The sequence below is a fragment of the Syngnathoides biaculeatus genome, chromosome 20 (genome assembly GCF_019802595.1).
Source record: "Syngnathoides biaculeatus isolate LvHL_M chromosome 20, ASM1980259v1, whole genome shotgun sequence".
Lineage (NCBI taxonomy): Eukaryota > Metazoa > Chordata > Actinopteri > Syngnathiformes > Syngnathidae > Syngnathoides > Syngnathoides biaculeatus.
This window is the reverse complement of record NC_084659.1, coordinates 5,112,488-5,129,286: the sequence shown is the minus strand read 5'-3', so window position 1 is coordinate 5,129,286 and position 16,799 is coordinate 5,112,488. Positions and strand designations below refer to the sequence as shown.

Below are 16,799 nucleotides of genomic sequence, written 5' to 3'. Positions count from 1 at the left end.
GCGGGCCCGGACCTCCTCCCGCAGCAGCCCGTCCAGCTTCCGGCCGCTCACGGTCGGCTGGGCCTCCGCGTCCACCGCCGCCGCCAGCACGGACGCCAGGCCGCCGACCGCCGCCGCTCGGCCGCCGGCGCGCTCTGCGGCCGCGGCGCGGGCGCAGAGCGCGTGGGTGGCGCGCGCGCACATGTCGGCCAGCAGGAGGCGAGCGGCCGAGTCGGCGGTTCCGCCGGTCAGCAGGACCCGCTGGGCCGCCCCCAAGCGCGCCAGGTGCGACCGTACGATCGGGAGGAGCGCGTCGCCCATGTCTGCTTCGCGCCCTCGCCGGGGGCACCGACAGCCAAGGGCCAAAATGCGCCGCTTTGGCCTTTGTGACGTCTTCGGGTGCCTCTGTGATGTCGCGTCGCCGTGGCGACTGCCGTTTTCCGTTGACTCGAACTTCCCTGGGTTCGCGTTTCGGTCCTCGGTGGGTCTGTTCGTTCCCCTTTTTGCGTTCCATCGATTGGAGTTAGCGGCTTTGTATTGATCGATTGATTGAAGTCAATTCGTTGATGGCTTTGATTTCGAGGTCAAATGGATTTGGGTTGCTTGGTTGGTCATTATCGGCTAATTGAACCGGTGGGGAAAGTCGCCGAGTTAGTTAGGAGGACCGCGACGGCTTCTCTCGCACACACAAAAGAAAAAAAAAGTTTATTGAAAGCGCATTTGCCATTTTCACAGATCAGCCTTTGATGACGGCGATGGGCCGCAGTTTGACGGCCTTGGCGCTGATGCCGGCGTCGTGGCACGTGTTCACCACGTCCGTCACGTTCTTGTACGACTCGGGAGCCTGAAAGCAAACGAGGCCAAAGTCAAGGTGGGGCGAACGCGGCACGAAAGGCTCGAAGGGCGCCCCCCCCCCCCCCCCGACCTCTTCCATGACCAGTTTCGGGGAGGCCACCCGGATGGCGATGCCTTTGTCGGCCAGCTGGTCCAGCACGTCCTGGAAGTCCAGATTGCGGCGAGACTTGGCCCGGGACAGAGCACGACCCTGCGGAGCCGGCGGTAGGTAAGCGCGGTGACGCTCGAAGCGGTTTTCGGAGCCAACCCCGAGTCGGAGGCGCCTACCGCTCCGTGGCAGGTGGTCCCGAAGGTTCGGGTCATGCCTCGCTCGGTGCCGGTCAGGACGTAGCTGCAGGTGCCCATGGTTCCCCCGATCAGAACCGGCTGGCCCGTCAACTGCGGAGGAGCGGGAAGAAACCGGTCAGGTGCGCGAATGGGATGACCGGCGCGTGTGCCCCCAAATCCCAGCGCCAAGTCTCTACTTTTGTCTTTGGGTTTGATTTCTTTTCAAGCTCGCCATTTTCGACCACAATTGGGACAAATGAAAAAAGACAAACCACAAAACGATTGAGAAAAAAAATCCCCTCAAGATTACACAATTAATATTTGAACACGTGAATTTGAAAGTTGACTGTCGCTCCTTCGTCCAAAACGTTTGGAGAGACGACGCCTGACGCTGGGATTGGCCCAAAGCGAACGGAGAGGAGGCAAAACGGTGCGTTTGTTTTGTCGCCACGCCCACGGCCCCCAACAGAAAGGTGGCCCACCGAGCGGGCGCCTGACCTGGTAGTCGACGGGGATGAGCGGGTGGTGCGGGGGGAAGGCCCGCGTGGAGCCTTTGCGGTGCACCAGCAGGGTGCGCTGGCGCCCGTCCACCGTGTGCTCCTCCACCTTGGCGATGTTGTGCGACACGTCGTAGATGACGTGCATGTCCAAGTCGTCCGGCGTGCTGTCGAACACTTTGGAGAAGGCCTGAAGCGGGGGGGGGGGGGGGCGATCACAAGGGCGAACCCCCCCCCGACCCCCTCGGCGTCGCGGTCTCACCTGTCTGCTGAGGAAGGTCATGGACGAGCGGTTGACCCAGGCGTAATTCCCGGCCGCCGCCATCCCCTTCAGGTAGTCCTGCCCCTCGGGCGACGCGATGCGGGCGCACGCCAGCTGCCGGTCGTTCACCGCGATCTTGTCGCGCTTCATCGCCTTCTCCATGGCGACCAGCGCGTCTGTTGGGGGGCCGGCGGCGCGGGCAGCGTCAAAACGCCGCACGCCTCCAAAGTACTTTCGGAGACGGCTCGGAATTGACCTGTGGCCACCTGATGTCCGAGGCCTCGGCTGCCGCTGTGGATCATGACGCACACCTGACCCTTGCGGTCCAGGCCCATCTTCTTGGCGGCGTAGTCGTCGTAGATCTCGTCCACCGCCTGGATCTCGGCGTAGTGGTTTCCCGCTCCCAGCGTGCCCAGCTGAAACCGGGAGGGTGTTTATATTTAAAAAGAAAGAAAAAAAAAAACCCCCCGCGTGGGACGAGGAGCCCGACCTGGGGGAGGCCCCTCTTCTTGGCCTTGGACGAGACTTTGGCGGGGTCGGCCTGCAGCATCCTGCCGTACTCCTCGCAGTGCTCCTTGTCCTCTGCCCAGGCGTAGCCCTCCCTCAGCGACCAGTCCACGCCCATTTCCAGCGCCTCCTCCAGGTCCCTGCGCGCAGGCGGGCGGCGTTCAGCGCGGGAAGGGGCGGCGCGGGACCCCCCCACCGGCTCCTTACTTGGCCCCCATGGGGATGACGCCCTTGGAACCGACGCCCACGGGGATGTGGTCGAAGAGCGACTGCGCCAGCTGCTCCTTGACGGGCTGCACGTCTCGCTCGTCCAGGTTGGTCCTCAGCAGGCGGACGCCGCAGTTGATGTCGAAGCCCACGCCGCCTGTCGCCCGTCCTTTAGTTTTTTGTTTTGTTTTGTCCTTTTCCCCAAACGTTCCAGTCCGGCGCGGCTCACCCGGAGACACCACCGCGTCCGGGTCGTTCATGTCGAAGGCCGCCATGTTGCCGATGGCGAACCCGTACCCGGAGTGGACGTCGGGGAGGCCGATGGATCTCTGCGGGGAAACCGGTCGCCGAGGTTCCGTCGGGCACGTGAGTTGGAAAACGGGATCTTTCCTTCCGATACACTTGCGCGGCGCGAACTCACGTGGACGATCCCGGGCAGAGCCGCCACGTTCCCGATCTGTTTCATGGCAGGGAGGAAGCCGCCCACACCTGAGGAATGCGACGACGATGACGACGATTCTCAAAGGTGCAAACACACACACACACACAGATGCTTCCAGAAGGCAAACAGCGACTTCACCTCCTCCTCGGCATGCGTTCCGCAGCTCCTCGAACATCAACTTTTCGAGAGGGTCGTTAACGTAGAAGATTCCTTCCACCTGAAACACCCCCCACCCCCCACCCCCACCCACATCCACGTGTCAGAATCGTTTGTTGAAATCAGCTGAAACATGGTGCACTGATCCGAGTTAGTAATAACCTAGTTATAACCAAATAATTAGCAAGGCCGATATCGGTAAGACGTTTGTTTGTGATCGCAATCCTGCAGACGACAACCAAGTACGCTGAGGCTAACGCACTAGCTTGCCGACTAGCCACGTTAAGGTTAGCTTACCTTCATGTTGGGAACAAACCCCTTTTTAATTCTCCAGCAGTTTGTGTCAATCTTGTCCAAATATTGCAACTCGTCGTTATAATTTCTACTCATGGTGACGGTGCACTTTTCAAGTCCGAACGGATGAGTGGGTCGTTGCGTCGGAGTCGCACCGAGTGGCAATCGACCGGTGCTACGGGAAGCCCCGAGCTTTTATTCCGCACAACGCGCACAGTGCGCTTTGCGTCTTCTTCGCGTGTAACGTCCGTAAAAATCACGCGACGATCTCATTATTGGGGTCGTGATGTACAAACCGACCGCGGTATCCGTGCGAACTGTGCTTTTTGACCGAGAAAAAAAAGTCACGTCCCGGACGTCATTTGGTCCAGGCCGCACGCCGTAGATGTAGTTCAACGCCGAGTCCAACGTGGCGGCTGCCCTTCAAAATAAAAGATTAAAAAATCCGGCAGCGCAAGCAAAGTTCCGAGATAAAAGTTTGGACCACTGCGGTTTGAATAAGAAGTCTTATTCGTCAGCTTTATGTGACGGCTGCCAGGAAATCGAGAACGTGCATCCATGAGGTATAGTGTAATGTGTCGCAAAAATATAGGGAGGAGGACGAGGACGAGGAGGAGGACGAGGAGGAAGGACAAGTTAAAAATGAGTTGCAGTGACACGGGGCTTCGTCGACTGAAAGGACAGACGACGATGAGCTGTCTGTCCAAAGTTGAAGCTCGACTGCCAAGCTTCCTTAAAGCACACTTCCTTGGTCTTTTATTCTGAAAAGAGGATGTTATTGTGCTGATAGCGCCGCTTGACGGAGGACGAAGACACGGCAGCGGCAAACTGTTTGGGGCAATCATCGACAACCAGGTTCATTTTTTTTTGGGGGGGGGGGCAATCTTCGACATCCAGGTTCATTTAACCAACGTTAGCTTAGCTGCGGGTGTTAGCTTCAATTGGGAAAGGTTCGCGCGAACACAAGAGCAAAGCTACTTTGTTTTGGCCTTTTGCCCGTCTGTGTGTTCGTGGTTCTGTTCACATGGGTCCAATTCCACCACACAAGAAAGGCAACGAGCCTGCTCGTCTCAGCTCCCAGTTTCAACTTGTGACGCTCAGAAATGACTCAGCAAAGGAGAGACGAGCTACTTTTGTTTTTCTCTTCCGAGCAGGATGAAGTTGCGAGTTCGCATCTGCAGGCACACCAGCAAAGTGGACGTCGTGGGCCCGGAATCGACCCTGGAGGAGCTCACGGAGCACATCCGAGACGTCCTGCTGCCCGGACGCGGATTCAGGTGCCGTGTGCGCGGTTTCGGGTTGGCCTTTGGCCACGTCATCGAGGCGTGTTGGGCTACTCGAGAACCTCCGAGTCGCTCTTTGACAAAAGTGACGAAGGACTTTGGAGCACGCCGGAAGTTGCGCTCAGCCAAAGTCCACACGCGGCGTGACGTCACACGCGCGGCCAAACGACCGCTGACGTCACGGACCCACCGCATTAGCATGAGCGCTTGAGAAATGTGCACTTCTTCAACACGTTTTGCATTTGCCCTCAGTCCCGATGTGACCTTTGGCCTTTCTCTCAACGGCACCGAGCTCCTCGCTGACACGGGTCAGAAGTTGTCATCGTGCGGCGTCGTCCCGGGAGACCTCATCCGCGTCCTGCTTCCCGACGACGACGACGACGCTCCCCCGGGGGACGCCGCCGGCCGGCTCCCCGCCGACCCCTCGACCGGCGGCGCGACCTCCGGCCCGGTGAGTGCCCGCCCCTGGCTCAAGCGCTGGCTCTTTACGTGAAGTCCTTCCGTGCATTTTCTTTCGAGTCGACCTCTAAAACGGAGGGGGGAAAAAAGCCCGTCGGACAGCAAAAGGGGCCCGTCCTCGTTTGTCCTCGCGCGGCCGGCGTTCTTCGGGAGTAACTTTTGTGACACCGACGTTGAACTTCTGCGGCTGACTTTGGAAGTCACAGAAAGTCGGCCTGATTTTTCCCTCGACCGTCGTCGGCTTCGTGCTCTCCTGATGAATCAATCGGGTGTCCGCTGTCAAAAATGACACTTAATCCGACGCGTTTCCCGCGGGGGAATCGACCGGTCTCGCTTAAGACGGAGCAGCACCCCCGCCGTCGTACTCGTTACGTGACCCGCAACGAGTGCGGAGGTCGCAGAGGGGCAGCCGGAAGGTCGGTGCCGTCGCTGTTAAATGTCACCGCGTGGGTTGTCCTCCGCAGCCGTGTCGCCCCGCCCCCCCCGCGTGGGAACGTCGGACGCCGCCGACCCTCGCCTGGGAGCCCATGCTCTGCGGCGAGGCCGGCAAAGGTCAGGCGCCGCGCTCGCTGGAGCTGCTGTACCGCGCCGCCCACGTAACCTGCCCCGCTGACGCCATCGTGGTGGCCGCCCACCTCCTCATGCTGGAGACCGGATTCACGCCGCAGGTCGGGTAGCGCTTTTTTGTTGTTGTTGTTGTTGTTGTTGTTGTGAGGCTGCCCCGCGGCGGCGTTCATCTGCTTTGATGTTTTGCCGCGTCTGTTCCCCTGACTGGCAGTGCAGGTGATCAATATTGGCGGTATCCCTCAAGGGCCAATCTTAGGGCCCGTGCTTTTTCACCCCACTTGTTTGCAGCCGACCTCCTCCTTTTCTTGTGACTTCTTTCCCCCCTTGCGGCACCTTCAGGACGCCGAGGCGAAGCCCGGCGAGATGCCGACCGGATGGCGGTCGTCCGGCGGCGCCTACAGACTTCAGTACGCTCACGCGCTTTGCGAAAGGGGCGTGGTCACGGTGGTGGCGGTGCCCATGAGCCCCGTGCTCGTCATCGAAGGTGAGCTGACCTTCCCCTTCCTGGTGACGAAGGCCTCCCCCTCATCTTCATCACGTGGCTTGCAGCCATCCTGCAGGTGGCCGACAGCGCCAGCATGGTGGCCAAAGTCTGCGTGGACCCCGGCGGCTTCGTGACGGAGGCGTGGCCGGGTCAGCGTCTCCCGGGTGACGGACTGTTGTATTTGCGGCGTCCTTTCTCACCCGGCGTTGTCTTCCAGGAGCGAGCGCGGCGTCCGCCTTCAGCAGTCTCAGTCGACTGTCGCGAGTCTTCAAGGACCAGCTGGTGTACCCGCTGATCGCCGCCACGCGGGAAGGTAACGCCGCCGGCTATTTGCGACTCCTCTGAGGTTCAGCCCGGCCGCGCACGGAGCTAAAAGCGCGCTAATGGCGAGGGGGACGCTGCTCGATTAAACTGTGAGAGGAAGCGGCCAAGGCTCCAAGTTTGAGAGCTTTTTCGCCGTCGTCTTTTGATTGTGGACTGGACGCTATTGGGACGACTTGCTGGCAGCGTACGAGTGAATTTGCTCCGTGACCGTGACTCGAATCTCAAATGATACTTCCTCTTGGGAAGGGTTCAAATGTCAACAATTTCCGTACTGCAATGGAACCAAACATTTTTCACCTCAGTTCAGTTGACGTCGTGCTGCTCCTCCTGGCGGGGGAGTAAAAGAGCCGTTCTCGGTCAAAAGTTTCTGCAGGTTTTGTTGTTTTAGTCGGTGGCGCCTTTGCGCTTCGGCGAACGTGCGCGTGAGCGTTGACTTTTTGTCGTCGCGCAGCGTTGCGCCTGCCGGCGGCGTTCGGCCTGTCGGCGTTGCCTCCGGAGTTGCTCCTCGTGGTGTTGCGCCTGCTGGACGTCGTCTCCGTGGTGCGCGCGTCGGCCGTGTGTCGACGCCTCAACGCCGCCGCCGCCGACGCCGCGCTCTGGAGGCATCTGGTGCGCCGAGACTTCAGCGGTCAGTGGCGCACGTGACCTCTGGGTGACCTTGACCGCGTGCTGATGTGAGGCCTTTGTTGTTGTTTAGATCACAAATGGCAAGGAGAGACCAACTGGAAGGAGGTCAGCTCGCTCGCACGCACGTTGAAAATGGGCCGACGCCAGCGTGACGTGTGTGTGTGTGTCGTGCGTGCGTGCGTGCGCTTGTGCAGCTTTACAAGAGTTTCTACAAGTTCCGCCACAAGCGAGGCTGCGTGGAGCGTCCGTGCTCCCTCCCCCCTTTCATCCACCGCCCCGTCTTCGGCCCGGTCCCCGCCCCCTACCCGCCCGTCCCCGGCATCATCGGCGGAGGCTACGACCAGCGACCGACGGCCTCGCCGCACGGAGCGCCGCCCGCGCCTCGCTACGACCCCGTCGGCCCGCTCCTGCGCGGCGAGAGGCGCCGGCGCAGCGACCCCCGACCCCCGGCCGGCGGAGTCAGGCCGGGCGACGTCCGCAGGGGCTTCATCTGACCCGGGGCCGGGCCCCGGTCCGGATCCGGCGTGGCGACGGGCCTTCGCGACCGGGCGGTCCGCACACAAACATGCTACGAGCTGAGAGTTGGGGCTGTTCGGCATTCCGGTGAAATTTTCAGATGAACCGAACGTGCACAAAAGGCGACACCCGCAAATTTCCCATGAAGATGTTTTGGGGTCCGGGGTGGGCTAACCAAAAGTGCTGGGCTCGAGCATGAAAATGGGGACGGGGCAAGTTTGCCTTTTCAACCAAAGTGGTGCTTTGACGCCATTTTGGGAGTTTGCCTTTTCAGATTGGCCCAAGAACTGATTGACGATCGGTGGAAACGCCGTGTGAATCTTTTTTTTTTTTTTTTTGGTGGTGGTGGTGGTGGTGGTTAGTAGTCAAGGACTTTTCGATTTGATGTTTTCAAGAAATAGTCCAAACGGATCGGGACCGGCCATCGACGGCTTAAAAGTAGCGCAAGAGTGACGTTTGGGATTTTGACGTGCAAAAGTGCGGACATATTCCGTCCGGACAAGTTCCTTGCCGTGCGTTTGAGGTTCATCGGAAATTTGACGCGAAAGCCCAACGTTGCGCTTTTTGGGAGGTGCGGTGTGTTCATTCGGTGCCGCTTGGGGGCCCTTCGCCATTTCCTGCGCGCGTGTTGAATATTTGGGGCGAGCTGCCGCGCTGACTTCATTAAAGCAAACGTTTGACATTTTTTGCTGTGAACACTTTGATTGACGGGGGGGGGGGGGGGTAAATGGCAACCTCTCAGCTGTTGGAAGACAACACGGACTTCCGTTTTCTCCTGATTTCATCAAACAGGAAGTCAGCACTTTGACCCAAAACGTACTCGGCAGATTTGAAAGCGGTCATTGTCCAGCGAGTCGGGAGGACATTTGCGCGAGAACACAATTGAAATCAATCCCCAAATGCCAACATTTTCCTAAATCATTTTAATCATTTTTGACACACAGGAAGAGTCCCTCCCCCCGGTCACCCTCGAATCCATCTTCCATCTACTGTGAAATGGCCGCAATTAGTTTTTGAAGTGAATTTGGATTCGCGAGCGTGTTGACGACGACGCGTGACGTCACCGACTCGGCCGATGACGTCACCGCCAGTGCCGGGACAAAGAGTGCGCTCGGTTTGGAACACCGGCGTCGTCCGTGTCCGCTTGCAATCGTTGGACTCGGGGAAACATGTCCGCGGTTCCCTTTTTGTTGACGGAAATGTTTGGGAGCTCGTCGCTATCGAAGGGCTCCCCCTCGAGGAAGCTCACCAAGTCGCAACTTGGCCAAACGGTGGCGGTGGCGCGTCCCCATTGTTGACAGTCGTAAGGCGAGAACTCAAGTTCGTGAAATATGAGGCCGCTGCCTGCGTGCTAACGCGAAGCTAGCGTTGAAAGCTTCATCGGAGGGGCGGGCGGTGACCGAACCCTTGGCAAGTGTGTTCGGTTTGCCGGACGGCACGCGGCGGCAACACGGACAAAAAGTGCCGAGCGCCGATTTCAGAGACGGAGAGGAAGAATCCCGTCATCGAGACCGGAACCGGTGAAGTTTGCGTTCGTCACACCGTCTGGAGGACGGACCGGGACCGTGTCCCTTTAAGAGCCTGCCGTTACAGGAAGTCGGAGGGGCGGTTCCAGCCCAAACCGCACGACGGAACCCGCCGCGGGACCCCGAGCCTCGGCGTCAGCCTCGCCGCCGTCCTGTCATGGTCGCTGGCGGCGGACGCGCGACATGGCGTCTCTAGCGGGCTCGAGCGACGACCCGGACCTGGACGCGTCCCTGCGCCGGATGCTCAAGGCCATCGCCGACGAACGGAACCGACTCAACGTCCGCCAGGAGATCAGCGGCCTGGGTCAGACACACTTTCTTGCGTCACGTCCATCACTCGGGCTCTTTCAAATCGGCGGGACGGTGTCGAGCAGTCACGTGGGCGCGCGACAAGGCCGAGCGAGCGTGATGACGTCACGACGCAAGGAGGGAATTCAACGGCGTCGCGGGCGTCGCGTGTCTGCGTGTGTGCGTTTAGGTTGTTTGAAGGACGACCGGATCGCGTTCTGGACCTGGATGTTCTCCACGTACTTCATGGAGAAGCGCGCCCCCCGGGAGGACGACATGCTCTTCTACGTCCGCAGGAAGTTGGCCTACGCGGGCGCGGACAACGTCGAGGACAAGAAGGTGACCGACCGACCGACCGCGTTGCACGTTTCGCGTTCCGTTCTTCACCGGTCCGAAAGCGGGATCCGCGTCGCTCGCAGGTGGAGGTCGAAGTTTACAGGAGAGACTCCAAGAAGCTTCCGGGCCTCGGAGACCCCGACATCGACTGGGAGGAGAGCGTCTACCTCAACCTCGTCCTGCAGAAGGTGGCGCTCGCTCGCACCGACGACCCGCGTCGCGTCGCCTCACCTGCGTGCGTGCGTGCGTGCGCGCGCGACGTCCATTGTGTGCGTCCGTCTGTGCGTGTTGCAGCTGGACTACGTGGTGACGTGCGCCGTGTGCACGCGATCGGACGCCGGCGACATTCACGTCCACAAGAAGAAATGTCAGGTGAGGCCCGACGCCGGACGAACCTCGCCGTTCGTGCCGAGCGCTCACGCCGCTCGTTGTGGGGCGCAGGAAGTCTTTGCGTCTCCCAGCAAACACGCCATGGACAGCAAAGGGGAGGAGTCCAAGATGAGCTACCCCAACATCTTTTTCATGATCGACAACTTCGAGGAGGTGAGACCGCTCTCGGGTCATCGTGTGGGGCGTGAGCTCTGTCCGACTTGGGGGGGACAGGTTCCACCCACCTCCGTGACGTCGCTCGTGCCCCCCCCCCCCAAATGGCACAGGTGTTCCGGGACATGACGGTGGGCGAGGGAGAGATGGTGTGCGTGGAGCTGGTGGCCAGCGACAAGTCCAACGCCTTCCAGGGCGTCATCTTCCAGGGTTCCATTCGCTACGAGGCGCTCAGGAAGGTCTACGACAACCGGGTGAGACCGCCAACCTCGCTCGCTCGCTCGCTCGCGTCGTTTGACCTCCCCGACGCCCGCAGGTCAGCGTGGCGGCCAAAATGGCGCAGCGGATGTCCTTTGGCTTCTACAAGTTCAGCGGCTTGGAGTTTGTGCGTATGAAGGGGCCGCAGGGCAAAGGTCACGCCGAGATGGCCGTCAGCAGGGTGCCGGACGGAGCGGACGGCGACCGGGACGACGACCGCACGCCGCCGCACGAGAGGGTGAGCGCCGGCCGCCGCCGCCGCTTCGCTCGCGACGTCTCGCCCCCGTTTGATTTTTTTTTTTTTTTTTTTTTTGATGCGGCGTTCAGGTGACGTCGTTCAGCACGCCGCCGACGCCCGAGCGCAACCGCCCGTCGTTCTTCTCGCCGTCGCTGCGTCGCAAGGTTCCCCGCCACAAGATGGCCGAGATGAAGAAGTCGCACTCGGCCAACGACAGCGAAGAGTTCTTTCGGGAAGACGACGACCAAGGTAAAACGCCGAAAGTGGGCGGGGGCGGGGTCAAATGGCTGACGCGCGCGTGTTCCAGACCTCCACGCCGCCACCAACCTGCGCTCGCGCTCGCTGTCGGGGACGGGTCGCTCGCTGGTGGGGTCGTGGCTGAAACTGAACCGGGCCGACGACTACTTCCTGCTTTTCTCGCACCTCACCTACGTCACGCTGCCTCTGCACCGCATCACCGCCGGTAAGCTTTTCGAGGAGTCGGGAACGAGCCGACCGTTCGAGTCCCCGCGCGGAATCCTTTGCTCCTTCCTGACTTCTGGCAAGAAGTGACGTCGCAGTTGACGACAGGAAGCCGCAATTCACACGGTTGTGATTATATCAAAAGATTCAATTTCCAAAAAATCTTCAGTGTTTTCAGTCAAATTTCTTAAAAAGTGCTGAAAAATCCCAACCTTAAGTGAGTGCGACCAACAGTTAAGACCAGGCACATTTACAGGACGGGTGACAATTTTTCATATTTTACAAATTTCTAATTTGAAACGAGAGCGTCTATGTTTGCATTTTCATGGAAAAATGGTGATAGTTTCTCATGTTAATTTTGCAAAGGCCATTTTTGTTTTCCCAACCTTCGTTGCGATTCTCTTGTTTTGAAAACGCATCTCGACACGCGGTCCATGTTTTCTGCCCCCCCCCCCAGACATCTTGGAGGTGCGCCAGAAGCCCATCTTGATGACGTAGCGACGAGCCGCTCTGCATCTGTCCGTCCTGCTTGTGCGCAGCAGCGCCCCCTCGGGGCCGACGACCGGACCGGCCGTCCGACAAGTGCCTCCCTCCTCTTGGCGTTGGTCCTCTTCTTCTTCACCTCCTGGCGCCGGTCTCCGACATCAACGCAGCTGAGCGAAAGCCAACGAGACGTCACTCCCGCCGCGGCGATCGGACGCTTAACGCCAAAAGGGAAGAAAAAAACTTGGGGTGTTGATTTGGGCCAAACAGGAAGTGCAGTGCTGACATTTGGACTTTTTTAATAGTTTTTCTTGAAGCGGGAACAAACGTGACACGGCTCGGCTCGATTTTGATACACTTCACGTCGTCCGTTCGGCGCTCGCGACAGAATAAACGAGATTGACAAAGTTCTTGTTTGCGTTCTTCCCGACAGGCGTCTGGGGCGCGGTGCCAAGGGCACCGGGGGGGGGGGGGGGGACTACAACAACAACGACGACAAAAAAAAAAAAAAAAAAAAAAAGTCTGTCTTTCAGAGTCCGTGACGGAGGAAAGGAGAACCCCAAAGTCCCTCCTTGTGGTTCAGCTCAGCAGGAAACCCCAACCCGGCACACGCGCCCCGCCAAAATAAGAGTGAAAGCAAAAGAAAAGTCGGAGGGAATGTCGCAGCTCAAGACGGGCCGGCGTTCAGCCTCGCTTCTCCTCCAGAGTCCGGTGCAGCTGGTCGGCGTCGTCGGCGGTCTTGACGCGGATGAGGAGGGGCACGGGGGTGCCCGGGTTCTTGTCGTCCACGGGCGGGTTGGGCACGCACACCACCATCACGTTGTTCTTGCCCACCCGCGAGCACGGCACGCCGGCGGGCAGCAGCACGTTGAGGAGGATGTTTCCTGCCGCGGACGAGGGAGCGCGCACGTTACCGCGGCGACCGGCTCCTCGCCCGGAAGGGCGGCGGCCTTACCCAGGTTGGTGTCCGCCCTGACGATCATCTGCGTTTTGCCGCCGGCCGTCTCTTTGAGGTGCAGCGTGCCCACGCCTTTCTCCTTGAACTCGCCGTCCTTCTTGTAGAAAAGTTTGCACCTGGCACACACGAGGGGCGAACGTTAGCGGCGCCGGCGGTCCGACGCTGTCGAGCGCGTGGGGTGGGGGGGGGGTGGCGTACCTCTTGGAGTAGAAGGCGTCGTCTTCTTTGACCTCCTTCACGTCGGGTTCGGGCGGCTCGTACGCGTCGTCCTCGTTCGCCTCTGCGCAAACCAAAGTGAGGAAACGTTGACCGGTCAGAAAAAGCGGAAGCAAAATGGGGCCAAATTCACGCGGAATCGAACACTTTTGCGGTCATGAGGCACTTTGTTGAGAACGCCACCTTTCAATTTCTATTCTGTGGCCTGTTTACACTACCGTGGCTGAAAACTGTTCCGAAAGAAAGAACAAGACGCCACCTCAAAAGAAAACGAGAGAAATTTGAGCAAAAAAAGTCAAATGCTTAGGAAAAAAGAGGCCTAAAAAAAAAGGATTGAATTCCACGCAGATGCCGGCCGCATCAAGATGGGCTATTTGTGGCCATCCCCGATGTCGGAACTCCGTCCGACGGGACAGGTTGAGGCGAGTCACGTCGCGTTCAGGGCAGAGGGCGACCGTCCATGTCCCGCCGGCGTACCTGAAGGCCCGGCGCGGTCCGTCTCGGCGGGGGGCCGCGAGGCGCCTCCAAACAAGGAAAAGGCGGGCGTGGCCGTCTTCTGACCCGGGTCGAACGTGGCAGCGGGCGACTCCTCGTTCTCGCCCTTGAAAGAAAACGAGGACGGAGAGGCAGGAAGCGAGGGGCGGGCTTTGCGGTCCTGCGCGCCCGATGCCGCCGCGCCGTACTGCCGCTCGATGCTAGCCAGGTGGCGCTCGTAGTCGCGGAAGATGGGTTGCAGGTCGCACAGCGGGTTGTCGTCCACGTGTTTGCTGATCCAGTCGCGGACGGAGCAGTTGAGCGCCGTCAGCTGCCGTCCGTACTCCTTGCCGGCCGAGCCGTTGAACGCCGCCCCTGAGGAAACGTCCCGGAGAAAATGTCGACCGTTGCTTTCCAGATGTTTCCAAAGCGCGCCGCGACGTCAGCGGTGACCCACCCGCCGCGCTCGCGGCCGGAGACGCCGAGGACGACGCGTCGGCGAAGGAGAGCGCGAGGAAGGCGCCGCCGCTCCCGTTGGTCAGAGAGCTCAAGCCCTTGAACCCGGCGCCGTTGCCGAAGGCGGAGAAGGGCGTCGGCGCGGAGGGGGCGCTCGCCGAGAAGCCCTTGAACCCTCTGAAGGCCCCGCCGGGCTCCCCCTAAAACACGGTAAGATAAGTCGGTGAGATCACCGCGGCGGCGACCTCGTCGTCCGGTTTTTTTTTTTTACCTCCGGGCCGACGTTCCGCCGCTTGGCCTTCTTGATGGCGCGTTTTTTCATCACGTCTTCCGTGGCCACCGAGAAGGTTCCGGCCTAGAGAGAAAGAGAAAAGCGGCGCGTCAGAGCCACGGCGGGGTCCGTGCAAAGTCTGGCGGGCGGTTGTGACGTCACCTCTTCTCCCTCCTCCTCCTGGTCCCAGTTGCGGTCCGTCAGCTCTTTGTCCGCGTTCCGCTTCGCCATCGCACCTGCGCCACACAAATGAACACCACGCGTGCGCCGTGGCACACAGGTCAAGAGGTCACGGAACGAGGGATGGAAGCAAACAGCGACCCGAATACATTTCAGGACGTTCATACAAATCAAAAGCCAAGGACGCTCAATGGGCTACAAGTCACGTGACGAGACGGAAGGTCGAGTGAGGGCGTAGGGCGAGTTTTTTAAAAAAAAACAACGAAAAAATTGCAACGTTTGAGTTGTCGTCCGGTGGCGGTAGAGCAGCTAAAGTCCTGCTGAGCACCCCCCCCCCTCTCCCCCCGGCTCCGCTAGCGTTAGCATGGGACGTCCATCTCCTCCCTCACCGGAGCAACTTTGTTGTACCTTGCGTGTCGCCAGAAGTCCAAAGTGTGCCCGAGAAGGACGAAGAGGTCCGCGTGAGGTTCGGCGCGAGGAGGACTCGGGTGACTTAAACGAGTCGATCCGAAGCCGCCATTTCACGTAGCAGCGACGCATCCGCATGAGGGTGGCCGGGCGCTCCCGTGCGCGTGCGCGTGCGCGGCGCCAGGGGCACTCTGGGATTTGGAGTCTTGCTGCCGGCGACCGAAGACGAAAGAAACGTCGCGGATGTTGTTTGTTGCGTTCCTGGGTTGACCATCAATTCTGCAGTTTGGTGAGTGGAGAGGACCGGAACGTCCTGCCTCGTGTCCAGTTGCTGGCGCCACCAATCTGATGCCCGGAAGGAGGAAAGCATTCATTCCATTTGCTCAACTTTTATCCTTCCTGGACGCGAAAGTCGCCGGAAGCAGTGAACAAGGTCAGCAAGTCTGCCCTCGCTGACGCTTCATTCAAGCATTCGGACACTTTTGAAAAGTCATCCTTGAGCGTGCTGGTTTGGAGCTGTTTACCTGGCGCCATCTTGTGGCAGTTGGGTGCCCACAACCTCCGTCCATCCGTGATGATCTGAGGCGATTATCCTCACAAGTGTGGCGAGAGCGCCGGGACCCTATCGCGGGTGTCGTCTAAAAACAAGACCCAAAAGATCAACAATGTCAAAAGTCGCTGCCAGCGTTTGACAATTCGACATGGGCCCCATCGGCCTCAGCAGTCGTCCCTCCCGGTGCTGGACGCCCGAAGCCCGGCACTGGGCCCTCTGAGCAATCGCAGCCTGGTCGGTGGGCTCAGTGGAGGTGGCGAGGGGGTCAGCCTGACCTCGATCGAGGGCTCTCACAGTTGCGCGATATGAGGACTCGTCCGAATTGAAACGATTCCAGAAATCATTTCCATTTTTTCCTCTCGATCTTGACTTGATGCGACTACTTTGACTGGACACGCCAACAAACTTCTTCCTGTGTCGACCAGTTCAGGGTGTCGCCCGAAGTTAGCCGGCGCTCCCGGGACCCTCATGAGGATAAGCGGCTCGGGATGGAATGGAAGGGAAGGTCCCGGACGAAGGTTTGCGCGAGTAACGCGACGCTTTCGCAAGAGTACTTGCGGGAGAACATTTCCTGTACTATTTTCCCATCTTGACCCAAGGCCCTTGAAAGAGAGAGTGCGGCTATTTTGACGGCTTCATCCTTTTCCTATTTTCACATTTGATACTTGTGCACTTACTTGCACCAGTATAACTGCGGGCTTCAACGAACCTCCTTTGACTTCAGAAACGTATTCATCCCGATTTGCCAATCAAGTATGTCAAAAACACGCAAGGAATTTGTCTGCGGTAGTTGACGCGACAACAGACTGAAATCATTTTGAGACACACACAAAAACACAACAAAAAACCCACACACAAAGTATTACGAACCACGCAACTATTTTCTGTTTTCATGACAACTACTTTTCCGCAACACAGCAAGACCTGAACCAAATTACTCAAGCGTACTCGTAGCAATCTACTTTTATTTCCACTCGTTGACTTGCTTACGACTTACTCGTGTACTTACTTCGACGAGTTAACGATGCTTTCACTAACTGGCTTCGCTACGAACGGTGCACCTGCTTTTTTGTTCAAAACTTGAAATGTTCCAACTTCTGTCACTTGCAAGAAGACCAAGAATATACTTTCCCAAGTAACTTCTGTCTCTGTATTTTCACTTGAAACAGTTTCCACCGTTTGAACTCTCAAGTGGACTTTTCTGCCTACTTCTTGACTTTTCACCACTTCTGAGTTGAATGTTGTGACCTGGTCAAAGAAAAGTGCTACGTAATAATGTCCCCGGTAATCCCCATCTCAAGTCCATCTCCATCCAAACTGAAGTGTGTTTTCGTTTGTTCCCTTTGGCGTCAGTCGGGAGAAGAAAAAAAAGGCCCCGAATGCGCCGCGTGACACTTGACGTTCGCCATTTGTAAACAAGCCA

The 16,799-nt window shown here is 58.8% G+C and overlaps 3 protein-coding genes across 8 annotated transcripts; 2 read left to right on the top strand and 1 right to left on the bottom strand.

The window, feature by feature from the left end:
- Nucleotides 1–904: 904 nt before the first annotated feature.
- fbxo7 (F-box protein 7) lies at nt 905–8,411 on the top strand. Of its 3 annotated transcripts, XM_061806351.1 has the most exons (13): nt 905–1,042; nt 2,451–2,681; nt 2,789–2,940; nt 3,046–3,100; nt 4,621–4,743; nt 5,002–5,200; nt 5,673–5,876; nt 6,115–6,259; nt 6,325–6,408; nt 6,477–6,572; nt 7,035–7,211; nt 7,281–7,315; nt 7,405–8,411. In XM_061806351.1, exons 1-13 carry the CDS (start codon nt 912–914, stop codon nt 7,702–7,704), a joined length of 1,932 nt encoding a protein of 643 aa, XP_061662335.1. In that variant the 5' UTR covers nt 905–911; the 3' UTR covers nt 7,705–8,411. The 3 variants fall into 3 exon arrangements, with proteins under 3 accessions (XP_061662335.1, XP_061662336.1, XP_061662338.1); XM_061806352.1 differs by lacking the exons at nt 905–1,042; nt 2,451–2,681; nt 2,789–2,940; nt 3,046–3,100 and adding an exon at nt 3,568–4,321; XM_061806354.1 differs by lacking the exons at nt 905–1,042; nt 2,451–2,681; nt 2,789–2,940; nt 3,046–3,100 and adding an exon at nt 3,568–4,363.
- Nucleotides 8,412–8,547: 136 nt separating this feature from the next.
- kiaa0930 lies at nt 8,548–12,162 on the top strand. 2 transcript variants are annotated; one of them, XM_061806356.1, is made up of 10 exons: nt 8,548–9,556; nt 9,731–9,879; nt 9,960–10,064; nt 10,171–10,248; nt 10,318–10,419; nt 10,533–10,673; nt 10,736–10,915; nt 11,005–11,164; nt 11,223–11,378; nt 11,835–12,021. In XM_061806356.1, exons 1-10 carry the CDS (start codon nt 9,436–9,438, stop codon nt 11,873–11,875), a joined length of 1,233 nt encoding a protein of 410 aa, XP_061662340.1. In that variant the 5' UTR covers nt 8,548–9,435; the 3' UTR covers nt 11,876–12,021. The 2 variants fall into 2 exon arrangements, with proteins under 2 accessions (XP_061662340.1, XP_061662339.1); XM_061806355.1 differs by having other exon boundaries at nt 9,960–10,248; nt 11,835–12,162.
- nup50 (nucleoporin 50) lies at nt 12,143–16,739 on the bottom strand. 3 transcript variants are annotated; one of them, XM_061806360.1, is made up of 10 exons: nt 16,386–16,736; nt 15,348–15,461; nt 14,824–15,168; nt 14,398–14,471; nt 14,236–14,319; nt 13,966–14,164; nt 13,512–13,883; nt 13,017–13,098; nt 12,816–12,934; nt 12,143–12,744 (listed from the first exon to the last, which is right to left on the bottom strand). In XM_061806360.1, exons 4-10 carry the CDS (start codon nt 14,464–14,466, stop codon nt 12,545–12,547), a joined length of 1,125 nt encoding a protein of 374 aa, XP_061662344.1. In that variant the 5' UTR covers nt 14,467–14,471; nt 14,824–15,168; nt 15,348–15,461; nt 16,386–16,736; the 3' UTR covers nt 12,143–12,544. The 3 variants fall into 3 exon arrangements, with proteins under 3 accessions (XP_061662344.1, XP_061662345.1, XP_061662346.1); XM_061806361.1 differs by lacking the exon at nt 15,348–15,461; XM_061806362.1 differs by lacking the exons at nt 14,824–15,168; nt 15,348–15,461 and having other exon boundaries at nt 16,386–16,739.
- Between the last annotated feature and the right edge of the window lie 60 nt (nt 16,740–16,799).